This window comes from Drosophila serrata, unplaced genomic scaffold, assembly GCF_035046125.1.
Source record: "Drosophila serrata isolate PLE 108 unplaced genomic scaffold, ASM3504612v1 contig_240, whole genome shotgun sequence".
Classification (NCBI taxonomy): domain Eukaryota; kingdom Metazoa; phylum Arthropoda; class Insecta; order Diptera; family Drosophilidae; genus Drosophila; species Drosophila serrata.
In genome coordinates this window covers 1,099,449-1,126,586 of record NW_028257138.1, presented here as the reverse complement: position 1 = coordinate 1,126,586, position 27,138 = coordinate 1,099,449, and the positions used below count along the sequence as shown (strand labels likewise).

At 41.2% G+C, this 27,138-nt stretch overlaps 1 protein-coding gene across 8 annotated transcripts in view; it reads left to right on the top strand.

Annotated features, from left to right (window-relative positions):
- The window catches only part of mtt (mangetout), a 102,030-nt gene that overhangs the window by 69,337 nt on the left and 5,555 nt on the right, over positions 1 to 27,138 (top strand). For 3 of the 8 annotated variants that reach the window (XM_086830331.1, XM_086830333.1, XM_086830334.1), the window contains exons 2-15: positions 12,672 to 13,832; positions 16,599 to 16,741; positions 18,582 to 18,752; positions 19,154 to 19,298; positions 21,787 to 21,929; positions 22,365 to 22,473; positions 22,830 to 23,001; positions 23,219 to 23,325; positions 23,822 to 23,971; positions 24,039 to 24,172; positions 24,433 to 24,623; positions 26,056 to 26,190; positions 26,266 to 26,428; positions 26,564 to 26,777. In XM_086830331.1, the coding sequence (XP_086686457.1) occupies positions 12,971 to 13,832; positions 16,599 to 16,741; positions 18,582 to 18,752; positions 19,154 to 19,298; positions 21,787 to 21,929; positions 22,365 to 22,473; positions 22,830 to 23,001; positions 23,219 to 23,325; positions 23,822 to 23,971; positions 24,039 to 24,172; positions 24,433 to 24,623; positions 26,056 to 26,190; positions 26,266 to 26,428; positions 26,564 to 26,777 (2,839 nt within the window). In that variant the 5' untranslated portion in view covers positions 12,672 to 12,970. Of the gene's footprint in view, positions 1 to 12,506; positions 13,833 to 16,598; positions 16,742 to 17,167; positions 17,308 to 18,581; positions 18,753 to 19,153; positions 19,299 to 21,786; positions 21,930 to 22,364; positions 22,474 to 22,829; positions 23,002 to 23,218; positions 23,326 to 23,821; positions 23,972 to 24,038; positions 24,173 to 24,432; positions 24,624 to 26,055; positions 26,191 to 26,265; positions 26,429 to 26,563; positions 26,778 to 27,138 lie in introns of those variants that run through there. The other 5 variants (XM_086830330.1, XM_086830329.1, XM_086830332.1 and 2 more) reach the window with 4 other exon arrangements.

Sequence of the window (27,138 nt, the reverse complement as noted above, 5' to 3'; positions counted from 1 at the left end):
AAAATGGCATTTGCCGACACCATCAAAATGGCATTTCGCTGCAACATACTGCCAGGCTCAAGGGGGTTCTATCCCGGACCCGGAAAACCCACAAATCCTGATGTGAGTCTTTGCTTCCGCTGTTAACTCATTAAAAACAGCCGAAAAACAAGGCGTTGTTGCTTATGCGTAACATTGTTGCCATTTTTATTAGATCCGAGAGAGTTGGCTCACTCACTCGCTTGCTTGTGTCCTGGCCAAGTTCTGCGTAATCAAAAGCGGTTTAGCTGCTTTCAAAAGATAAGCGCAGCTCCTCGTTTTCCCGGCTTTTCTCGCTCACACTCACACTCTGACAGACTGGATGGGTTGACTGTGTGACATCCTGACTGTTTGTCATAATAATAAAAATGCCAATTTGTTTTATGGGCGACAAGTTAAGCTTGCCGTTGCTTTGCTTTCCATTCGCTGCCTTTGATGTTGATTTTTATATTATGATGTCGAGAGTGGGGGAACCCCCAGTTCCCCGATGAAAATCCCCCCTGAATTCCGTTCGCTTGTTTGTTGTCTCTCTAACTTGGACAACAGACACGTGCTTCCCCGATATACATATATCCCATATATGTGTATACCTATGAGTATAAGTTGTAGATGTGTTCGCTAGATTGGTTGACTTGAAATTGAAGTGGACCTCTATTATTTAGGGTACAATTTTGCCAGCACAAAGCTTCTTAAATATTTAAATATTCAAATAAAACGCATCTGAAATGCTGGTCACAAATTGTTTTTCCTGTTTTAAAAGGTATCTGTCCATCAGATGAAGAGAGATGGGGAGAGCGAGGGAGCCACACAAAAGAGTTCCTTTGTTCGGGGAAAAGTGCTTTAAAAACCACAACCTTGCAAAGCAATAAATCATAATCTGCCAGGACATCGCCAAAAAGTCACAGACTTTGAATTGCAAAAACTACAATCTCTTAACATGATTTATGGCATTTGAATGAGGAATTTGAAAAAGGATCACAGCAAATTCGCCATTTTTTGCCATAGTTTATTTTTTTGAGATAATTTCATGCACTTTAAATTTATATTTGTAAAAAACCTGTGGTTTAAGTCCATTGACTGCATTTTAAAGGGTGTAAAAAACTAGTAATCGATTTCAGTCGTCGGTTTTACGCATATGAATGAAAATGTTTTTGCATAGTTAACAGCTATTTACACATATCTTTGGTGTGTTTCATTAACTAACAAAAAATGTTTATGAAAAATAAAAGCAAAGTTATTTGGGATCATTAAACGGCACAGTTATTTATGTTATGTTTTCAAGCACAATGTAAACTTGACAAGTTTCAGTCATTTTTATTCAAAGTAATGGTCAGAATATTTGCATTGTTACAGAAAAACATGTATTTGCATTTTTATACCCTTGCAAGGGCATTGTAATTTTAGTCAGAAGCTTGTAAAGCAGCTGTGAAGGAGCCATTTTCGATTCTATAAATTATATTTATTCTCGATTCATTTTAGATTTATTAACCTAAAAAACGAACGATTTTTTTTTTAAATTTTATTTGTCTAAAAAACTGTTATTTAAACGTATTGTTATTAAGCTCAACTATGATCGATTTCCGATTCGATTTCAAACTTCAAGAGTAAATAAACTTCGGCTTTTCCGAATCTAGTTTTCTTTATTGTTTATGGTAATTTTAATTATGTGACATATTGCTTCGAATGCGAAACATAAATAAAAGTCCTTCCAACTCACTTGTCTGGGCAATGCAAATTAACGCGATTGTTGTGAATTTTCCTTTTTATTTTCAAGCTCTTCGCTCTCTTTGTTTTTGTTTGGTTTTTCCGAGCGCCCAATTTGAATTATTGATTGGCAAAAGTTTCCTTTTCAGTGGCCCGCCCCCCGCCAAATGTCTAAATTTATGTGTCACCCATCAAGTTGGCCACGCCTACCTTCGAGGCACAAAAACACACACCTCCACTCAGGAGAAAAAAGAAAAAAATTGCCTTTCAGCCAATTTGGTTATTCGTGCTTTTGTTTTTCTTTTTTTTTTCCCGTCTTTTGCTGAATTTTATATTTTATAAATTTTTTGGCGAAAATTGTTTTTCCCCAATGTCTTTGTCTTTTGAGCTTTCGCCACTGTCGCCGTCGCCGAGGCTTCTGTACTTGGCTTCCGGCTGTTATCAGCCATCGACACTTGGGACTCCTCAGGCAGAGCCCAGGACGCAGGACGCAGGACTCGTGCTCACTCATTTGCACTGAAGGATATGCGTGCTGCTTGGGCGCGGCGGCGTTAATGTAATTCGGGGCGCTTTTTGTTTGAACTCCAGCTGGCCGTGGGCAACGCCACGCCCCCGCTTTCCCAGGGGTGTTGACTTTATTGAACCATTTTTTGTTCGAACCTGATTGACTCGTGGCCCGATTCCCCGCCGGCTTCCTGTATTCTCCACTATATGTATGTATGAAACTGGCGCACGTTCGAGGCGGCTTTTATTTTGTCCGCCGCAAAATTCGCTTTAGGTACTCGCTGCTCGCTTCAGACACTTAAACTCAACCGCAGCCATGGCGGCAGTCGTGCATCGCCGATATCAGTCAATTTCGAATGTCAATAAAATGGAAATTTTATAATTTTACTCCCATAGCCAGAGGAGGGAACTTCCATTCTCAACCACTCAACCACACTCTTGGCCCTCTGCCGCGGCGCCTTCGACTTAATGAGATTTTATTTATTGACTGTTGATAACAACGGCTGCCGGGGAAAACGGTGAAAAGCGCACGGCCACAGGCCCCCGGGGGGTGGGGCGGAATGGAAATCGGTCTAGGGCTTCTTCTCATGCGGTTTTGAGTGCTTTATGAAGCCTGTTTTATGGCTGTTTTAGTGGCTGAATTTGGTGTTAGCACGCAAAATTATCTTTCCTTCATATCAATCTGATGAGCTTAAAGGTTTCCCTTATTACAGTCAGATATGTGTGTAAAATATAAGATTAAATAGGGATTCTGTATGATTATGATTACTATTTACGACAAACCAAGTTTTGCAATGGAAATATTCTTTGCTGTTTTTAATATTGGCACAAGAACTTCAATATATATATATATATTTTTATATTCTGCTTCTTATTTATTTTGTGAATTCCTTAAGGAAACTCCTCTGAAATCAATATGGTGTATATGTATCCTGGCTTCTTTAATCATTTAATATATTTTCTTGCCAAAAGTATGTCTCTTCTCACTCAACCCCAAGCCCAGCTCTTAAACATTGTATCTATTTTTGATGAATTGATATTTATGCGTCTGGCTTTTCGGTTTTCATCTGCCTGATGTATCCTTTTCTTAGCAAATATTATGTGGCTCTTTGGGCCTTATTGGGATGCAGAAAATAAAAAACGAAGGACTCATGCACGAGCTGACACTTTGAAGTCTCAACTTCTCGTACTTTATGTTATATTAATTCTGTCTATGGATTTTCAGCAATATCCTTGGTAGATATGTTTTCTCTGTCATATACCAGGCTTATTTTGGTTGACGTCGTTTATTGCTGGTTTTAGTTCTCATTTTCCATACATGTGAAACATAAATGCTCAAAGGCACGTCCATACCATAAATACTCTTGTATATGCTTGCAAATTTCATCCTTCAACGTTTGCATATCCCCTTACATTTGTACGTAACTTTTAACGAGAACCCACAAATGTGAAAATGAGTTTTAATTAAAAACCACTGGAAAAAATAAAGAAAACATGAACGTTGCACTTTTTCATCCAAATGCAAACAGTTTAATTCGTAGTACCCACAAATAGCAAGTGAATCGATTTAATGCCACAGGCAAAGGGTTAAACTTTAAAGCCGCTTACCTTAAGTGCATTCTTAAATTTTGTTTAATTTTGTGATTGAAAATATATATAAAAAAACGACAAAGATGGAACCCAGCATTAATTTATAAAATATTAATTGAAAAGAGCTCGTTTTACGGGTAGCATGGATATTATTAATTTTCCATGACCTGAAAAATCGGTACATGAATTTTGATTTTATTGAATATTAAACTTCACTTTAATCATATTTTTTAGCACTTTTTCCCTCGAGTTTAGATGGCCATTTTCACATGCCAATGGAGAAATCAAAATGTTTCATTCAAATTGTATATATTCAAATTGAGTGGCAGCAGCACCTGGCGCATTTCCATTAATTGTTAACGCTCCTCTCCCCCAGACTGTTTTTTGTGCGGCATTTGGCGGCCAACGGTGCGGATGGAGGATTATTAACTTTTTGCGCCCGCTGGTTTTTTGCTCGCCAAATGCAAACACAGCTGCCGCTGGAAATGTTTTTGCAGTCAGCCAGGTGATATTTACCATCCTCCCACCTTCTCGGCTTTTAACCAAGTGGCTTTAAACATTACGTTTTGTGCAAGCGGCTATTTACCCTAATTCCCTCATAATAGCGTTGAGATTTCTTTATAGTTTGAATGGTAAGCACAACAAATTGGAGAAAATATTTGCCCAGATAAGTTTCCTGCTCTCCCTGAACTTTTGGCTAGGGACTCCGAAGGGGCGGATATAGCGGCATTTAAACAAATTCACGAGCATTTGCCTTGGCACTCAACTTTACAGCCGGGGATATGAAAAAGTTACACATACGCCCCGTAAACCGGCAGTAAAGTTAATTTTATTTAACACGCAAGAGCATAAAAAATGCATTGACATCTCAAGTGTCTTGTCAGTCGGCGTCGTCTCCTTCTCCTTCGCCGAAATCCGAAAACTCCAACTTGAGCTCTAATTATTTACGAGTTGTCGCGAGACCCGGAATCGTCCGACGACGGCATTAAAAAGTCAAATTATATGCATATCATAAAAAAATATACGACACTTACGTGTGCGTCTGTGTGTGCTGGTGTAAATTATATATATTTTTTGTACAACCAACCATCAATTTCTGCTCTCGTCTTGGCATATTATTTTCGGTGTTAACACTCGCACCTAATTCCATCTTATTTCACGTTAAACCTCTAAAAAAATCCGAGGATGGTGAGTGGCCACGTGCTGCCATTTGCACTACAGTACAACCTAATCGAATATTCATGATGTGCCGGAAACTCCCAAGGATCACTGAGGAGGACCAAGGCCGTGCGAGGGAATTTCCTTAAATGTGGCACTGAGTTGCGGCATAAACTCTGATATTTTTCTCTATATTAAAATATGCAACGTTGCACCTTCTTAAACTTTAACTTGGACATGATGTCTACACATAAACAACGTTGGTAAGACCCTAAAGCAAATATGAACAATATGACAGGAAAAGTTGTAAAGAAGTTTCAGCTTAAAGACTTAAAGTCCGCATAGCTATCATGGAACAACTAAAAGGTTGGCACTTATACTCTGGCGCACATTAATAATTTCCAAACCGCCAGACTTTCCTAGAGTAATGCAACGCTTTTCGACACCTTTTAGTGTGCTTCTCGTTATATATTTAAGACGAAAAGTTGGTTTGCTCATCATCCCTGCGGCCGGACAGCGCAAACTTGAAAAGTTAGGTTCACAATCTCCCAACAACCTCCAGCAAACCTAACCTAATATTATGCAAAGCGTTATCTCGACTTACTTTAATTGCAACTTGCAGTTGGGTCACGCCCCAAGGCTTCTGTGGTCACTGAACTCCCTGTTAACACCATTTCAGTGCCGTTTTCAATTTGCATTTCTGGCCAACTTTTTCAGTTTAGTTTTTTTATGCAGTTGGCGGCGCCGAGCTCGTGCCGAACTGCATCCTGTTGCATGACGAAAGCCCCTAAATTTTCAATTTACTTTGTGATTTATGGACAGATGGTCGGGATCGGAGTGCATGTGCGCCTTCATTTATTCCCGTGTAAATGGTTACTCGTCGGCAGTTTTATGGAAAACGGAACTTGGAGGTGGCGCATGGCGTGGGGCTGTATAAATTAAATTGCTACCAAAAACGGTTTTGTCAGGTTTTAGCCATGTCGGAGGCAGTGCGAATTTCATTTGCTGCCCCTCCAGGGCTGGCTGGCCGTGTTCATAAAAATGTCATAAGCTGTCAGCCGCAGCTAAAGAGCGGAAAGAGCATAAAACAATTGCAAGTGCATTCTTTGTAACAAGTTTATTATTCAACATATCCGGTCTGTGTGGCTGGAAAACAATGGAACAAAGCAACAAAGGAACAAAAATTATAAGAGCACAAAGGAGTATGACAATTTACGGGGCTTTCATGGAAATTAGAGTGCGCTCAAATGGCATTTGACTTGCTGCCGGTAACTAATGGAAGTATCTCGGTGCACTCTTACCTTTCTCAGAGGCATTTTTAGCTTACATTTTGATTGCAGTCTTACGTGTGCAATAAAGGACTACATTTCGCCGTGATCAACATTTAATTTTTATTGAATAAGTGTCATGAAGTGTTGACTGCCAATGTCCTTCCCGGAAATGTGTCACCAGGCACTACATTGCCTTTCCAAATATAAACACATTTCAATCCGCAGGCAAATAAATACTCAGTTGGCTGAGTGCATTTCAACGTATTGTGTTGGCCTGCTTCGATTTTCGAGTCAATATTCTTTAATACTGCCCTCCCAACTGGCAGCTTGCTGATATTGACTGTTGGCCAGCAACAAACACACGCGGACTTATTTACGCTTACAGAGTTACCATAAGGATCTCATCCTGGCGAGTAGCAAGCAAACATGGCGAGGATTATTTACAGCGTCATGCACCGCACACAGATTTGTGCAAACGATGTCGCCGGAGTCCTGCATCGGGCGAAGTCATAAGGAAGTGTGAGCCCTACGATAAGCGTGGCAGCAGTTATCCGAGGGCCAGAATGCTCTCGGCCATTGTCCTGGCCAGATGGAGCAGCAGCTGCAGTCACACTTTATAGTAGGATCTGCTATTGAGGCAACGATTTACCAAAATGATTTACCGGTGACCAGTTAGTCGGAAATTGACTGTCATCAACAGCTACGAAAAAGAACAGAATTCAAAGAAAAACTAAGAAAATACTAAGTTGCTTAAATACTCCAAGTAATGCACAATTCATTATTACAAACTTTGAAATAAAATATATTAATTTATGCGATTTTTTTTAATAACAACTTTAGTTCTTTGAAAATACTTACAAATTCCAGGACAACAATGTATTTTCATTGAAATACCTATAAATATGCATATCCCACGCTTCGATTACAAATCAACCGATAGAATTATAATCACCGGAAACTCATTGCTGCAAATGGGTTGCTTTCCCTTAATACCAAGCGGAATTCAATTAGCTAAATGACCGAATTCCATACTGCGCTGCCCACCGACCAGTATTCAAATCGAATTTTATATAACCCGCGACTCGGTGGCAATAGACTCCAAAGTATGCTATGCCATAATGGGTAACCTGAATAATTCACAGCCCGGTGTGCAGCGGTCAATTGCCACCGGGCGTGGCCAAGACCTTCGGTTTATGTGTGGGCTTTTCAACGGCTGGACAAAGTGGGCCCAAACATGCCAGAGGGTGGACTCTGGCAACGAAAAATTAATTATGAAAATTTTCACTTTACGGCCGTTTTCGGTTACTTAGTTAACTTACTTAGCCTAATGCGGTTATTTGTCGTGCCGAATTTAATTACAGGCGAGAGGAAAGAAAACCGTTCTCATATTTCAAAAGAATTTGAGAGAAACAAAAACAACCTTGGCGATGGAAGGTGTGTGTATGTCAGTGGCAGGGAACTATTAATTTTCAACAGATTCCTGTTTGATTTCGCCCTGGGAGGAGTGATTGAAACTACAGTGGCCCCCATGGTATTTGATTGAGCTGACGGACTGTGGGGAGTGAGGTTTTTGGGGTTTGGGCTTTGCCTGTGTCTGTCATGTGGAAGAAAACAATTTGCTGCTAAATTGCCACATGACATCGCCTGTTGATTTCCTGTCATCAGTCCGGGTACGTCCTTTGTGTGTGTTTCAGGATAATTGCGTTTTTATATGAAACTTCCGCTACATTTCACTTAATGGGTCCGTTTGATTTCCGGCGTACGGTTTTGTGCAGCTATTTGATTTTTGCCGCCTTGAAAGGCATTTGATTGCATTTTATTGTTATTTAATTTGCACTGACCACTGGCACTTAATTGAATTCAGTTTTAATCTGTCCATTTGTTATGGTTATTTGCGGTATTCAATTAATAAAAACGTACTTTTCACACTTAAGAGGACAGAATTGTTGCGATATTTTTGCTGCCAATTAATTCGATTAATATATTGGCTTACGAAACTTAATTTTTATTAAACAATCATCGGCATTAACATCGAATTTAATTCACCAGCGGCTGTGGCACATAAGCCATATCCATTAGGGTCAGGTCAGCTAACTATTCCGCCAGAGAACCCAATTCCAATTTCATGAGCGGAAGGGATGAGGCCTTCACAACGCCCCGAGCCAGGAGCAGGGCTGGTCTTGGCAAATACATAAAAATACTCACAAATAACAATAAAACCTAGGAAATTATTGATACGAGCCACGGAGAATGGAGCAGGGAAATTGCTTACCAATGCGCAGATCCTCCACGTGTAAGGAGTCTCCTGCGGTGGGGGGCCAGGACCCAGACCAGACAGCTGAACTAAGCAAATATGAATAGACTAGATGGAAGGCATGTCATGCATGCTTAGGACCCACTAATATTAAAACAAATATGCCCGGCCCACGCAGACAAAGTTTTATGCCAAATACTTTAAGGCAAACTTTATTAGCTCGCAAATACCTGAGATTTCACCCCGTCTGAGTTTGGTGGTTGTGCGGAAAATAGAAAGCACTCCAAGAAATGATTCTGTACTCTGACTTATTCTGGGAATTAAATATTTGGTCAACCGACTGTTTTCATTTCAAATGGAACCGGGGAGTTACAAAGTGCCAGGCAAATAACTTACTTCCTACAGGAGGGTTCAAGAAGGCCACTTGCAAAGTGCCCGAAAGTATCCCAAAAATATTTACTTATATAAATATATACGAACACAGAACACAAGGCAAGAAGAGTGAAAATAAACGAAAACCTTGCATTGAACTTGAACCTTGTTTTTCTCGAGTGCAGACAAGACGTTGTAAGCCGAGGGCCAAATGAACCCCTAAACAAAGGCGTCTCCTGGACCGGAGAAAAGAAGAAAGTGCGGGCAGCTGTGCCTACATTAGAGAAATGTAATTGATTTCATGTGTTTGACGCGCTTCTCCCCCGGGGCCTCTAATAATCCCATCTAAGCACGCAGACAAACAGAGTCGAAATTGAAGGGAAGCCATAGCCATAGCCATAGCCCTTGGAGGAGCCCATTGAATTCAGATTGGCCCTGTGCTGGTGCTCCGAATACGAAATTCGAATACGAAATTCAGGAGTAGAAGTCATCTGATTGATCATTCACAACAGACCCTGCAAATTCCATAACCTCTGTGGGGGGGCCGGGCTGAATGTTATTGCCCGTAATACATCTGTGCGATAATAAAACTAAAAAATTTATTCACACAACTGTCACAGAATTCAGCAGAGCGTAGGTGAGGCCTTAGCAATAGCTGCACATGGAATTTAAAAAGGTCCTGATTACCTGAGCCCTCAGTTTCCCAGTTCCAGAGTTTCCCCCCGACTTACGGCAACTTTCTGTGTTTCTGGCATGTCAACGAAATTTATCACAGACTCACATTTGTTACTCCGCTGTCAGACATTTGCATGTCTGCCTCCCCGAATTATTCATATTTTTTGGGTGCGAGTGGCATACTTCTGGGGCGCCGCACCTTTCCTACATGAGTTACTATTAATTCCGTGTTCCTGCCGGCAAATTGAGGGCGACGCATGATCCTAGGGGCCAGGACATCATCTGCAGCCAGGGATGATGTGATGCTCAGGTGTGTGTTGGCAGGTGATTGAACGTTATTTGATGTGAAATTCGTTTTATTGTTCGGCCAGGCATTTATGCAAATGTCGCAATTCGGCGGCTGTCACAGAAATGCCAGCAAATGGGATATGAAATTAAAGTTCAGAGATATTAAAAAATCAATTTGTTGAGGAATGTTGCAGAATATACTTAAGAGTTATTACAGGATAAAAACAAATAAATCCCTCTCTTTCTCTTGTCCCTAGAATAATTCAGGGCAGCAATTTAATAATTTGTGATTCGCAAACTCAAGAATTAAGTACTCTTTTTGATTGCTAATTAACAAGCGCATAGAAACCACTTCCACCGAATTTTCTCTTAATTTTACACTTGATTTAACCGAAATATTTCCTTTGAATTGGCGAGAAAACTTTCAGTGGCACTTGAAACAAAAAACAGTTGCCAGTATTGCCATGGACAGTCACAGGAATATATTGCTTCGAGTGGTCATCGAATATAAATGTAAAAGCATAAAGAAAATTCCTTGCCACTCGAAAAATTGCAATGCTCGCTGTCCCCTTTGGCTTAATTTATGGCAAAGTGATACTGCACACTATATATATTCGCCATTCTGAATGTGGAATTACCAGAGTTTGACCTTCGTCGCGTCGCTTTGTACAAACACTCGACAAAATCGTCAATTTTATGCGACTGTAGCTCCTATCGATGGAAATCAATTTGCACAGCCGAGCGAGAAGGAATGAATTGAAAAAGCCAACAAATTGATATCGTCTGCTGGCTGGCCTTAAAGCCCGAAATGGCTTTGGTCTGGCCTGGTCGGCGTTACGTAAAATATATATATATATATATAATATAGTATAAAGCGACAGAAAAGCTAAGAATTTAACGCAAAATTCAAATCAGCGAAAAAAAGGACAAGGCGAAACGAACAAAATGCTCAATCAAATCAAAGTCCCTATACAAAATGCAAAATAAGACAATGATAAAGCGAACGATGGTGGCGGCAACAGGAGTGCCTGGAGTCTGAAATGGGTTGGATTCGGTTGGGATTGGGAATGGGAATGGGATTGGAATGGGATTGGGATGGGAATAGGATTGGGATTGGGATTGGCTTGGCCTGGTTGGGTGGATCACTCCCTGCTCCTGTTTTCGGCATCAACATTGTCCAACGAAACACGTTGAGACAAGTGTCACTGACAGCTGGAGGCGCTCTTCGTTATGCAAAAAATGTTCAAGGCAGCAGAATGCCAAGCAAGAGTGGAGGAGCATTACGTGCCCGGTTCGGTAATGAAAATATTTTTTGATTATGTCCATAAAGGACGGGAGATGTTCTTCTTTAAGATTTTGCAAACGAAACTAACAATGTAAATATACAAAATAATATCTATAAATACCACCAAAAGTTCTCTGTTACAAAGGTTAAAGACACACGCGAATGTGTGTCAGGGTAAAATTAGCTTTCTTTCGGCAGGATTCACGGCCCGAATCTGAGCAGATTAATTGCCTGTAGTTGTATTTGGGCAAACACAATCGACCTGGCTCGGAGTCGTAAGGACTCTCGTAAGGACAGTGAAACGACAAATGTAATCAAAATAAATTACGAGCGTGTAAGCAGCCTCCGGTGTCTATTACGCACAATAAAAAGGGAAAGGCACCATTTGTTTAACGCAATCTCATTATTCGATGCGCCCCGACAGCCGCCAGCGGCGCAGATGCTGCTGCTGCAAGGAAGGACACTCGTCCGCAGGATACCGCCCCTTCCACCGTGACAGTGACAGGCATTGAGGGCATTCATCCCAGCCTCCATGTCAGCCATGTCATTCCGGGTTACCTAAGGTTGATAATGCCGCTGATTACACTGATGATAAGTAATTCTGTAAACTCCAACTGCAGGCCGTGTCTAAAGTGGCGTTAACGCGTTTGTTGATTAGTGAGGTGGGGAGGGACTCTGAGGAAGGGGAGTAAGTCGGGGTGTAAGGCGGGGAAGGACTTGGAACCAGCGACAAGCTCATTACGACGCCAACAATTTGATTAATTACCGTTGGCAACCCGCCGGGGGACGGGACTTTACGTTTCTTTTTCAAACCACCCGCAGCAAAAGGATTTCTTGCATTTCTCCCCTTATTTTCCCTTGACTTGCGGCGGCGCGTAAAATTTTATGCAAATTTAATTTACCTCAGGGCAATCATTTTTATGGGCAAATGCCTAGGGGCCGCGCCCACCAAGTGGGCGAAGGGCTGACAGTTATAATCTTGGGGTTCCCGAAAACCTTTTGGGGGCCTCGGCTGACATCGAAACATTTCTGTTAAAATTTTAATGCAACCCAAAAGTGAAATTGGACAATTTCATAAATTGGAAAACCCCACAAAAATTATTCATTTATTCAACGGCTAAAAGTATATAAACACAAACAGGGAAATTAAGGAGAAACTTAATTAGTGTTAGGTTTGAAAAACAATGTTTAAGCTTTTATTTTCTGTGACGTTCTGGAGGGAAGAAAAAAAATTAAAATGATTTAACAAAAAATGAAAGTAAATTATTCAAAGCTCAAAGCTAAATAATTATTAATGTACAAATTATTATGAATTAGGTGTGATACTCTGTTTACCAAATTAATTGATCAAATGTGTGTTTATTTAAATTTGCAATAATCCAAATAGATTGATTATCACAAACATAAATCTGTGACTCATTAAAGCAACAAATATGTAAAGCCCCGAATACAGTTTTTTCTTCTTGGTTATATTTGCTTTAATTTCAACTAAAATTAAAACGAAATACATAAACAAAGGCAAAGTGTTTAAATGTGTTTTTCCAATGTTTAGGACTGCAAAAATTAATTGAAACTCAGTGCAAAAAAGAAATAATAAATTTAACGTTGTGCGTTGTGCAAACAGCCAAAATGTTAAAGCGGAAAAAAGAGCGATAAATTGCGTATAACTGCGAAAAATAGCGAAAAATCAACAGAAAGCCCAACCGAAAATATGTGCCACATATCCCAAAAAGCAATTAAACTGTTGGCTAATCCTGAACATATCCAACCCGAATCCACGCATATCCAAATATCAGCGACCTCAAACAAATTCACAAATATATCGGGCTAAAACTCGCAGTCAGGGCCAATATGAGAGCCACCTCTAAAAGCCAATGGCTGCTCCAATTTTGGGTGCTCCTGCTGCTAAACGTCCTGCCCACCTGGCACCTCTTGCAGGCGGAGAGCCAGGTGGTGGGCGACATAGCCTCCCAGGAGACGCAGGTGGAGCCAAAGGAGCACCTCCGTCCGGAAAGTCATCATCGCATTAGTCACAATCGGAATCACCACCAACACGAGCACCTACATCATCGCCAGCGACAGCGAGGAAAGCACTTCCGGGGGAAGCACATCAGGAGCCATTACGAGATGCTGCAACTGGAGCAGCAGCAGCAGCAGCTAGGCAAACACTGGCGCCAATGGGTGAATCACCTGCAGCAGTCACCGGATTATGCCAGCGACGATCCATCATCTTCGGCCGGAGTAGAGCTGCCCCAATTCGACCTCTTCGATGTGGAGGATTACCAGCGGTATGCCAATATCGAATTGGCGGCTCCACGCTCCGGACGCCATCGGGGGCGACACTTGCCACTGAACAACAACCAGTTGGTGGACGGCAGCGGCAAGTTCCTGCGATCCTTGCCGGATTCCGTGAACTTTCAGGACCGTCTATATGCCACCCAGCCCCAGAGACACTGGCCGGTGAAGCGGGAGGCCATTGTCGAGGGCGATGTGATCCTCGGTGGCCTGATGATGGTCCATTCCCGTGAGGACAGCATTACCTGTGGACCGATAATGCCGCAGGGCGGCATTCAGGCTCTAGAGGCCATGCTCTTTACGATCGATCGGATTAACCGGGAACAACTGTTGCCCAATATAACCCTGGGTGCCCACATACTCGATGACTGCGACAAGGATTCGTATGGCCTGGAAATGGCAGTGGACTTTATTAAAGGTATTACAGAAATTTCTCATAATTTAAAGTTGAAGTTGAAGCTTTTAAGTAAGAGCATTATTACAGGTTCAAGTATTTGTAATTAAATAAATATATACGAAATTAACTTATAAATTACTATATTTTAAGGCAGGCTTATTTAACAGGTGAAATTGTGTGAGAGCAGATAAGATAGAGTGTCTCATTTCCTCTAGAAATAAGCTTGCATATTACTCATACGCCGTGTGGCACACCGCCTCTGCTGATGCTCACATTTACATGCAAATTGTGTACACATTTGGCTGTGGCTGTGGAGCTTATTGTGATACTGGTATTATTCTGAGCAAAAGTAGTTGCAGTTTCCGTTTCAGTTTCAGTTTCAGTTTATTTGCAAATGCTGTTGCACAATGCAATGCAAATGCAGGTGCAAACAGTTTGCAAATGTATTCAGGCAAATGATAAGCCAAATGAAATAGGCGACTTTCCATGGAATTTAATATAATTTCAGAACTTGCCTCCAGGCAAAGATTTATTTTCTCGCTATAAGCCTTGAGCTTTGAGCTCGAGAATAACTCTTTGCCAGGCTTAAGATACACATTTTACATTTAACATTTGCCTTTACCTTTCCTTCCTTTCCTTTCCTTTCCTTTCCCTTCCTTTTCTTTGTAAAGATTCCATTAATAAACTAAATTAATAAATAAATTACGGGGATAGCTTGGGGAAAGATTGTAGCGACTAAATATATGCATAATTCCCCTAAGACAAAACGGCGTGGCTTATTGCCGCACAGCAAGTGTACAGCGCACAGAGGGAAGATCAAGGACGGCACATAAAATGGCGCTTATTACTTTTATCGGGCCAAACAAAGAGGCACACACGCTGCCACAACAACAACAATAACAACAAAACCCACTAGCACACACACTCGCACACACCCAACGATCCATAATCAATTGGGCACAGAGCCGGCATCCTTGTCATCGTCCCTGAACACTTTCTAATCTCCATAATTTCATTATTTATGTGCGCGGCAAGGATTTATTTGAGCGACGTGCAGCGCGCCTCTCGCCTCCCTTTCCCGCTTCCCATCGCGTTATCTAGCTGTCTCTGTTTTTGTCGGGTATGACGTATGAAAAATATAATTTTCCAAGTCACTGAATTATATTGACAGGATTAGGCAGGCCGTAAACTATGCCGGCTCCATGCGAGGCTCCACTGTATGGTGGCGGCGGACACCCCACTTGCTTATTTCGGGTAATAATAATCTAGTTAGGCATCAATTGGATGGGCAGAATGAAGCCACTATCCCACCCGGAGAGAGTTAATTAATTTGCACTTAGGAGCAGCATCAGCAGCTGGCGGCCCTTGGAATCGGTGGGCGTGGCATGGAGTTCGATTTTCCCAAACACTTTGTGGTTGGTCAAGCAGGGAAATTTAGGAGGATCCATCCATTTATTTTCAGGCATTTAAAGCCAGAGAAGAATCCATCCATTTATTATTTTGTGTTCACTTATTTCAGTCTATTAAATAATTGCATTTAAATATGGGAATTTTAATTTAATTTAATTTAATGAAATTTCATTGGCTTTTACATTTTTAGTACGTTATAAATATAAACTTTAGCCTCCCTCTTTTTATTGTTGTTGCTTTTCAATTAACAGTTGTTTGTAAAGCAAAAAATATCACCAAACCACAATTCCACAAAAATACGCTATGAATTTATGAGAGACAACTTAATTTACTTCCGCAGAGTTTTCAACGAAATACCATTGAACCTGAAGTGATTATAAAAAATGCAAATACAAAATATTAGACTGATTGTAAATAAACAAAAAACTAAACTAAACTTTGGACAAACGAAATTTTTATGCCCTTGCAGTTCTCTATTGAATTATAGGTTTGAATCGGAAATCGAGCTTAGCTAAGCTTAAAATAGTCATATTCTTTTGTAAACGGACAAGGTTAAAAAATAGCATTACTGTGAAAATAATGCATTAATTTTAATTCGGAAAGCTTTTCTATGTTAGTTTTTATTATTTATATTATTTGAAAGTGCAGGAAATTAAAAATTGTAGCAATTTTTGAAATTTCGACTCCTTATAAAATTTTGAAAATTTCGAAAAATATTAATTTTACCCAAACATAGCTAGATCGATTTGCTTGTTAATGCCAATCAAGATATATAAATAAATATATAAATATATTATATATATATATGATTTATAGGGTAGGAAATGACTCCTTCACATCGTTACAAGCTTCCAACTAAAAATATAATACCCTAGAAAGGTATAAAAATAGTCTTCGATTTAATGACAAGTAATAACAGTTGAAAAGCACGTTTAGCTATAAAATTGTCGATTTTGATTGATCGATTCCGAAATCGATCATAACTAACATTTCATTTAATAATCTGCATACTCAATTTAAAATTACAAAAAAATTAAAATTTTTATCAATTTATGAAAATCTTAACGATGTAGCCCCTTATAAAATTTAGAAAATTTTAAATTAAATTTTACCCAGACCTAGCTATGTAGATCGATTCACCTGTTAATACTGATCAAGAATATTTATAATTTATAGGGTCGGAAATTACTCCTTCATATTGTTACAAGCTTCTGACTAAAACTGTGGTACCCTTGCAAGAGTATGAAGGCCAGATTTAAAGAATCCTGAAAATCGCAAATCAATTAGTAAAATCCCAAGTTTTTAGTCGAAAAATATTTGTTAAGAGTTGCCCTGATTGATATAATTATAATATTTACATTTTCTCCTTATTTTTAGGATCCATCAGCAATATCGATGATGCCGAATATCACTGCAACAAAACACAAGTGCGGAAGGTCATCTCGGGGGTGGTGGGCGCAGCCTCCTCGGTCACATCCATTCAAGTGGCCAATTTATTGCGCTTATTCCGCATTCCTCAGGTGAGTGCTGAGCCCCCTTAAAACGATCTGTCACGAGTGAAGAGGTCAACGCAGAGTGGAATAGAAACTATAGCTTTCTGTTTGAAATTTGCTTTATGCCCGCATCTATTCTCGTACTTCCTGTGTGCTTTGAATCCACTAACGTTCCATGTATTTTGCAATTAAAATTTCCCAGAAGCCATATGCTAGTCGTTGTAATGGCCGGCGGGAGCTTTCGGATAGATGACACTGCCGGACTCTTAAGTGTCGGCACGTGCCACTAAATTAGTGAAAGCCCCAAGGGCGAAAAGTCTAGAAAAGCAGCATTTGTCACAAGGAAAATTATAGCTAACAACATTTGACACTCAATATATTTTTATATGTTAAAACGAAGTAATCCAACAGCTAAGCCCGAATAAAATTTAAAGGGGAAATCCGTTTCAAAATGTAAAAAGTTGACGAATCTTTCCATTTTCATTTACAATTGCCCAATCAATTTCTCTTTTAAATTCACTTACCTTACACCGCTTTCCAGTATATGACTAATGACCTGAGCTTTTAATCTTAAGAAGCGGAATCTAATTTTTGTAAGTGCACGCATGAATCACGTCTTTGATCCTGAAGGAGATTGAGTGGCCAGTGCTGCTGCTGCTGGAACTACGTGAGCCAGAGGCCAAAAGTCAATACGCGACAATAACTAAGTAGCCTGACTGCCAGGTCCTGCTCCTGCTCGTGCTCCTGCTCCGCACATGGAGCACTGAATGCCATTAAACGCACACGCAGTGCCACTGGCAACCAAAAAAAAAAAAACAAAAGTATAAAAGGAGCAGCAGCACCCAGAGCAGTCGTTTTATGCAGGCCCAGGCAACGTCCCAAATAGAGCTCATAAATCAGCCATAAAGATTTGATTGCATTTCGGCGTGAGCATGGATTCGTATAAACAAGGCTCTCCAGCAAATTTAGTGTGTGTTCTGCAATTGAAATTGTGGTCGAAAGCGACTTGGCCAGAGGAGGTTAGCGTTTGCAGTGTCAACTATATGCTAAAATAGACGTGTAAATAAGACTAAAATTAAGAGATTCTGGCCATTTATGGCTTACAAACAAAGGTTATTTAAGCTTCAAGCTCCAGATATAAAAATCAATTATCGTAAATATACCCAAATATATTAAAATTTGAGGGCATTGCAAACTAGAAACTAAATATTCCATCAATTTCAATTAGCTGTCCTTTTTGCCAGTACACTTGACTATGAGCTCTGTTCAAGAGGGCAAACACTTGGCCCAAAGCTCTTGACTAATGGTAATGACACTTAATTAGAAGCCAAGTAGTTTGTTAAACACTTGCACACGCCTAGAAGTGCATGTGCAGGTTGGGTTTTCCACTCCCACACAGTGAATTGTCGAATGGAAAACCATACACACGGGCTAATTTGTGCGTGAAATTGGGTTTTCCGGTCTTAGCACCAGTAACCCCAATTGGCTTATGCTGCAGATTTTGCCAAGTAATGCTGCGTTCTTATGCTTTCTCTGTCTCTGGCTGCATTTGTTTGTTCTTGTTTCTTTGAAAGCAGAGCTAAAAATGTTGGGGGAAAATATGAATGTGAAAAGCTGCGTAAGAAGCTTACGAAAGTGTTTGCATAACTGTGTAGCTGAAGAAAAGTGAAAATTAAATTGGGAAAAATTTAAGCAAAAAGTGATTTTTTCACTCTGCATGTGAAATATTCGATAAACACACACTTTTGCGACTTTGTGTGTGTGCACCTTATATGGTTTTACGCGAAAATATTTGTGCATCATAACATAATCCATCGCCTGCGCATTTTAACATTTTCCCCCATGGTTTTTCCATTTTCTTTTCCAGGTGTCCTACTTCTCGACCAGCCCCGAGCTGAGCAACAAACAGCGATTCGAGTACTTCTCCCGCACAATCCCCTCGGATCACTATCAGGTGAAGGCCATGGTGGAGATTGTCAAGCGGATGGGCTGGAGCTACGTCTCGATTATCTACGAGGAGAGCAACTATGGCATTAAGGTGGGTAGTCTATTGGGTAAATATATGTTTACAAGGCTGTTACATTGAAACATTTATATAAACAGTGATTGGTTTTATGTAAACTTGTTATCTGGTTTATTCACAACATGTTCATAGCTTCCCTTCAGTTCGAAATCAAAATGAAGAACCACTTAAGTTTTCATTTAATACTCTTCAATTATTACCCCCTCACTTTATTCGTTCAACAATTGGCACATCCTTCTTTAAACTTTTATTGCTTTGAGAGAACAACTATTGTTTTCTATTTATCTTGAGACACGGCACGCGTGCGTATGTACATACCTGTGCAAAGAGTTTACCTTTGCCATTCCCCACAAATGGGTTTTATTGCTCCACTCAAGAGTGCTCTTCCTATTATTGTTGCCATCCCCACCGTGCAGGCCTTCGAGGAGCTGGAGGAGCTGCTGGCACGCCATAACATTTGTATTGCCATCAAGGAGAAGCTCGTGAAGGATTCGGGAGTGGCCGAGGACATCGCATACGATAATATCGTGCAGAAGCTGCTGACGAAGCCGCGGGCCCGAGGTATGTGTAAGCGGTGGAGAGTTGGGAAAATTGCGAATGCAAGCTGCCAGTTAAAATGCAATTTAAATGAAAATGTCAAAGAAAGGCTCTTTGCAAGTGCGAACGGAAAGGGCCTGGAGACCTGGAGTCGGAAGTCATCGCGAGAGCTGGGACAGTTTTTATTTGTTGTCGGAAATTGCGTAAATTAAATGAAAATATATAAAACACTCGGCGGCACGGAAATTAAAAAGTTCATTTCCAAGTGGGATGCGTTAGTACAGTCGAAATCCAACCGAAAAAAGTTACGTTCAAACAAATTGTTTGCCCATAAATTGAGAGATAGCCGACAGGGAGTGGACCACCACTGATATGCCAATCTGCTGGCATCACAACCACAAGAAAAAATACAAAAAAAAGAGAGAAATGTGTGCATTTATCATCGCTGTGAGTAAGCGGCACCGAAAATGTTCAATAAAAGTGCGCAAAACACTGAGTTTGGAGGCTTTGAAGGACAGGGACAAAACTTTTCTGACATGGCAGAACCAATTAAAAGGGCAGATAGGAAACGACAGGGAAAGGAAAATTAATCAGACCGATTTTTCAAGCTAAAAATTTTAAATGGAAATGCCTTTTACGCCGACGCAAACATTGCCTCAATCCATGTCAATCATACGCCCCGTGCGCCGAAAGTGAAATAAATAATAAAAAATAAATGTCAATCAATTTGGCTTTAAATTTATTTTTTATCCCTCTGTCGGGAAGATACTGGCGAATATTAATCAACTGCCAGTTACAGGCGCGTCTTTACAGAAAAAAAAATATATATTTGTTAAAAATAATTACCGCCTAAACCTTTAACGCATATCATTAATCAAGAGTCTTTCGGCGGGGTGATCGGGGTAAGTGCCAATAAAAAGCACATGGGGGCCAACCAATAACAATTGACTTTTGTCTGGAAAACAATTTTGATTTACATAAATGCGCCATCAGGAGTCGTAAAGCAGGGCCCTCCCCTCAAAGAAAAGGGTTACGTTCCTTTCGTTCCGCAACCATCATTATTTATTGTGATTTGTGATTTGACGCCGTTTACTGCTCGCTCCCTCACAACGATTAATCAATTTGACAAAGTATTTTCTTCGGCATCAGTTGTTTAATTTTGCATATCGAGGGTTCGGTCTCGGGTTCGAGTTTGGGTCCGTTTGGGTCTCTGAAAAATGATGCCCCGCCAAGGGATCCGCAACTGCGGCTGGTAACTGGTAACTGCCAACGGGTCCAACATTACGTTGGCCGGAAGCCCCGTACACATGTCACTTTCTTGGGAGGGAAGGAAATGCGGATTTGCTTCACAAAAGTGCAAACGATGGAGGGAAGGAGGGAAAAAGTGGCGACATGTTTTTGCTTTTTATCGCAGTTGTGCCAAGCTGAGGCGATTTCTTATTCTCACACCGTGCGTGTCGAGTCCCTGTGTCGTTGTAGATCACTTCCTGCACTCGAGACTCTTTAAAGTTTGCCTCCTAATCTGCGTAAATATCCGGCAGAGTGTGCTCTAAAATTAAATTTCTTAGGCAGAGAGGAAGTTCCTGGGTACCACTCGATAAATATATATGTATACATACATGCCGGGACAAAGAAGCTGCTGAAGTGCAAATCTAAAACAAAGTGAAAATCCTTCACTTCATGAAAGTATCGACAAGCTTTACTGCTGCTGCTGCTGCCTCTGCGTTTGATTAAGTTTCCTTTTACTTTCAAGGAGCCGAGGCAAATCGATAGTAGGACATGCTTAAGGACCCAGGGCATGGGCAAAGACAAAAAGCCAGGACAGAAGTGACAGCCACAGCACAGTCTCGATACGGGTCCTGGATCAGACTTAGGGAAATTCCGTCAAGGGTCAAGACTCGGCACCGATGTCAACACCAACAAAGGCCCATTTGCCGCAGCCCAAGAATTCTGGCTTAACTATCATCCTTTGCAATTAGCCACTGTGTGGAAGTTCTCCCTTCAACAAATTCCAGAATTCGCTATGCCACCTTGCCATTGATATTTTCATACTTATTGTGTGTGAATTTACATTCGGTGTATATTGATTTTTGAAGCCAATTAAAAGAATGTTATTGTTTGAAATTGAAGCTGAATGCTTGCGGCTGCCAATCTAAAGTTAGCCACTGTTTGAATTTTTATATGAAATTGGGAAATGGTATTTATGTGAGTAGGTAAATGCCATTAAGTCAGGGAATCTTTAAAGCAATAGTATAAAAACAGAATATTTTATTTCAAAAGGAATTCAATCTAAAATTAGTGGCTACTAAATCATAAATAAATCATTAATCATAAACAGAAGTCAAATTGTATTGAAAAAAGAGAGTTAATTCCAGGGAGATCTTAAATACCTGTCGGCACCTGCAGCTTGTTGGCAATCCGCTTTTTCGCAATTTAAGCCGCTTATTTCTTTATTAAAATTAATTTCTGCGCTTTCTCCTTTGCCTTCCCATAAAAATCGTGCGTCGCACAGGGGCCATTATCTTCGGATCGGACCAGGAGGTGCGGCAGGTGATGCGTGCGGTGCGCCGGGCAAATGCAACTGGTTCCTTCTCCTGGATAGGCTCCGATGGCTGGAGTGCCCGCAATCTTGTTTCCGATGACTACGAGCCGGAGGTGAGTGAACTATTTCGTCAGTCCCGGTGACGTGGCAATTCCTGTCGTCCGGAAATTATGAGCCTAAATGGGCGTTTGATTAATGGTTCGCCGGATTTTGGCCACGCACACACCGGCACGCCCACGCACTGGGGCGTGACCATGTGATATGACACCCACAGAAGAAAAAAAAACATATTTATAAATGATTGCAAACGGAGTATAACACTTTCACCCGCTTTTCCTATGATGAATTATGGCTTAATGGAAATTAATCGTGCGAGTGTGCCGGTGTGTCTATGTGTGTGTAAACAGCTTAATTAATTTGCCAAGTCCCTTCAAAGACAGAGATGAGCGCGTGCTTGCCACAGTGCACTCACGGCCCATCTCTGGCCGAAGCCACCTAGAGAGCCACCCATTAAGTATACGCCACGTGCGCCCCGGTGTCATCAACAGGTTGAAGGCACGTTGTCTGTGCAGCCGCAGGCGAATCCTGTTCGCGGATTCGAGGAGTACTTCCTTAGCCTCACGGTGGAGAATAACCAGCGGAATCCCTGGTTTGTTGGTAAGTGGTTGGCTTGTTATACATTTTGAACTATCTTTAAGCCATTGGAAGGTCATTGTAATCTTATTCAGAAGAGGATAAAACAGTGAAGGAGTTATATCCGACACTATAGTCTTGATTAACATTAACAGCCGAATCGATCTAGTCTTATCAGAAGGAACAATGTTTCTCTATTTTAAAAGTAAATCAACTAAATTTTAAATAATAAATTTCATGTTGCGTTTTCAACATAATAAAGACTAGCACGACCAATTTAATGTTTTTAGCAGAGATATATAAACTTCGTCCTTTCGTAGCTAGCTTCCTTTATTTTTCTTTGCTTTGCAATGAATAATTCTGTTTTGTGTCGCTCTCAGAATTCTGGGAGGATCACTTCCAGTGCCGTTATCCTGGCAGTACCAGCACTCCGTACAATAACTACACCAAACAGTGCACCAAAAAAGAGCGACTCTCGCGCCAGAATATGGACTTCGAGGATCAACTACAGTTCGTCAGCGATGCGGTCATGGCCTTTGCTTATGCCCTGAGGTGAGTCTTTACAAGTATCCTTAATTAAATGAAATATTATAATTATTTAAAGGCCCTTATAATTTTGAAAGGAAATCTAAAGTAAATCTATAAAAATAATTCCATATTCATGGCCAATTTCAAAATATACTTTTTCATTTAAATTCCTTTAATTTAATGTTAATAAAGAGCAATAAAATTTTAATTTTATTGTTTTTCTTTTATGTTGTCCCCCCAGGGACATGCACCGCGACTTGTGCGGCGGAGGACCTTCGTTATGCGAGGCCATGAAGCCGACCAAGGGCGCTGATTTACTTAAATATTTGCGGAAAGTGGAGTTCGAGGGTAAGTAGAGACTAAATCCCGTCGAAATTAACGAGATAACTATGGCGCCGAGTGGGAACGCTTCTCAAGTTCTCCTAAAACATTCTGCGAGACAAACTTTGCGAGTTCCTTGCCCTCGTTTCATTGGTTCCTTCAGCTGGCAAGTGTTGTGCAAATAGTTTAAGTGGAAATATCCTGGCAGCCCTGTTCCGGCAAAAGACACGCACATCTGTGTGCAAAAGCGAATGTCCTATAAGGCGCATTGGCCATGCTCTCGAGTGGAAAATTGACTTGCTTGTCGTCGTCATTGAACTCGATTTGAAATTCAATAAATTACACAGAGAGACGGACGGCCGCAGCCACAGGCTTCCTTCCTGCCGGCTGCCTGACGCAGATTGTCAATTTTCTGATAGGGCCAAGCGGCGTCGACTTTGGCAGGCGTGCGAAGCCATAAACCCATTTAACCTCGCCACCATCAGCTGCAATCCAATTCATTTTGATCCATACCCATCCGCAGGCCTCAGCGGCGACGAGTTCCGCTTTGACGGCAACGGTGACGGTCCGGCGCGGTACAACATCATCCATTTCAAGCAATCGCAGGCCGGCCAATACCACTGGGTCAAGGTGGGCGAGTACACCGAGGGCGAGCTGCGCCTCAACATGTCGGGTAAGAACTGCTGGAGAACTTCTCAACCTACTTGACTTCCTGACTGATTCCCATCTCCCCCTTTCAGAGGTAAAGTTCAAGCGCCTGAGTCCTAAGCCGCCCGAGTCCGTCTGCAGCCTGCCCTGCGAACTTGGCCAGGCCAAGAAGTACGTCGAGGGCGAGAGCTGTTGCTGGCACTGCTTCAATTGCACAACCTATCAAGTAAGTGAACACTTCTCCTGCAAACTCAGATGGGCCCGCAATTTATATGCCGACGAGATTGAAATGTTGCGTTGTTCCGCTCCGATCTCCTCCTCTCCTATCCGCTCCCGGATAATGGAGACTAAGAGTGAAAAACAATTAACTCGTCCAGCCTGAAAGGGGCTGCAATTGAGTTGCAAAGGCGCGCGTTAGGGTCGTCTTTGCGCGCCAGACCCCTCCACTCACCAAGTGCTCCTCTTTGTGCCGCGTGTCCATTGCAGATCCGACACCCGGATGACGAGACCCACTGCAAGCTGTGCAAGCTGGGTACGCTGCCCGATGCCCACAAACAGTACTGCCGCCCTATTCCGGAGATATATCTGCGTCCGGAGTCAGCCTGGGCCATTGGAGCGATGGCATTTAGCGCTACCGGCATCCTGGTAACACTCTTTGTGATGGGCGTGTTTGTCAGGTGAGTGGATAGGGGAAAATATAATGGAATTCATACTTTGATACTTGTATAAAACAAGATAGGAATTTAAATTTCAGAAGGCAAGTTTGTGTACCCTTGCACTAAGCTATAGAATCATAATCTTAATTAAGCTAAAATTTTTAAAGCTTTTCTGTGTTGGCTATAATAGGACACTATTTATAGGGTCGGAAACGACTCCTTCACTGCTTTGTAAGTGTATAATAATAAAGCAAAACTTAACGCTTAATTAAGGGTCAGTTTGAAACTATCGTAAGGTTAAAGAAATAATTAATTGATCATTTAGGCTGATAACTTTGAATATACGTTTGTGAATATCCCAAATACAAATTGCTTTATTACTTCAAATTAAAAGGTTAATATAAGTGGTGAATATTTACCTCTGAAGAGGACACAGTGTTCTCCTTTTTTGCCAATACTTTATTCCTTCCTGGGTACAGTTGTATTCTTGGTGACATCAATTAGCTTCTTCCTTGGGTACCCAGATGCATTGCACTCGTATGTAATATTGAAGGGGTCGAAGGGTAATCACTATCACCACCACTATCACTTATCACCATAGATGTAAACAGCGGGCCTCCCGCGGACAGACTGAGATCAGCCCGCCGCCAGTCCCAGTATTTATAGTCTGCGAGTGAAGAGCAGAGTCAGTGAGAGCGAGAGAGTAAGGGATATGTTGCTAGAGCTAGGTAGAGAGAGACGGAGAGTAAGAGGTATCCCAACAGGCTCACACCGGGAGCAAGAGTTGAAGAGTTCGAGACTAAGAGTTGGGACAAGTCAGCCGTAGTCTTTTTACCATTTAAAAATGCAATAAAGTATATATATTCATGTTAAAAATTAAGAAAAGTAATGTTTACTTTCATTACATTTACCAATACATATTAAATTTACATTTTTACAATCACAGTTTTGCATTTTCCTGTACAGTTAACCATTTTTTATGGCAACCATAAAGTCGTCCGATTTTAATTAAATAAAAACCGAAACTAGAGGGAAGTCACTCTAAGGATACCGAGCATTCCAAACATTAGCTTGATTATTATGCTTCTTTTAATTATTGTCTTAAAATCTGAAGGAACTAAACTTTAACAAACTAAGCCCTTGAGTATGTTCTGTAATTTATCATTGATATTATTTGACTTTAAACTTTCAACTCTTGTTACTAGTTTGTACCTGTAAAATCCCGGTTTTTCTCGACTTATCCATTGGCACTATAAAGTTTGTTTGTGTCGTTGATATGGCGCAGCAATTAAAAACTTTTCCCCTAGCCCCAGATGCTAACTTTGCCACAAAATGTACAAGCAGATACATGCGTAAAAAATATGTTCTAATTGGTGCAAAAGATTCAAATGGTTACGATGTAAGTTTCTAACTTCAGTAATGGTGTTACCTTTCGCGTCCTTCCCCCTTCCAGGCACAACGACACTCCCATCGTGCGGGCCTCGGGCCGGGAGCTGAGCTACATCCTGCTGGCCGGCATTTTCATGTGCTACGGCGTCACCTTTGCTTTGGTCCTGAAGCCCACGAACATAGTGTGTGCCATTCAGCGGTAAGTGTGTAAATTGCAGAGTGTTGCCTGATTCCAGCTTTCCAGATTTCACACCTTTTTCTGTCATGTTTACAGGTTCGGCGTTGGCTTCTGCTTCACGGTCGTCTATGCCGCACTATTGACCAAAACGAACCGGATTGCGCGCATCTTCAAAGCGGGCAAACAGTCCGCAAAGCGACCATCGTTCATCAGTCCCAAGTCCCAGCTGGTAATCTGTACGTGCCTGGTCAGTGTGCAGGTGAGTGCGGTTTTTGGTGGCACTTCGCCAGGATGCGGATGGGGATGTGGGTGCGGATGAGGATGCGGAATGTGGGTACCGCTAACAGACGTCGTATGAACTTACACTCTGTCTCTCTTTCTACCTCTACTCCAGATACTCATCAACGGCGTTTGGATGGTAATTGCACCATCACATGCCATGCATCATTATCCCACACGCGAGGATAACCTGCTCGTCTGCGACTCCTACATCGACGCCTCCTACATGATTGCGTTCTCCTATCCAATATTCCTGATTCTCATTTGCACGGTTTATGCGGTACTCACGCGAAAGATTCCGGAGGCCTTCAACGAATCGAAGCATATTGGTGGGTATAATTTGGACCTAATTAAAATGATTACTTAATTGCGAATCTTTGGGTGTGTTTCGGAGGTCAATAAATTGGAATTAAATAACAGCAGAGCTGTATTTAAAGGAAGTACTTATTTTGCGAAGATTGAAACGTGTATGGTGCCTATATATATGAATGGAGTTTAATTACCAAAATTCCCTATAAAATATTCAGTTGATTTTATATCAGTATTTTTGCAAACAATCACTGGCGCATCGAAATTCATAACACCTTAATTAATTCACTTATGTGAATATCAAATTGGGGCGAAAATATACATTTATTCATGATTTTACACATTTAAAAGCTTTATAAAATCGAGGATGATGGGTTGCAC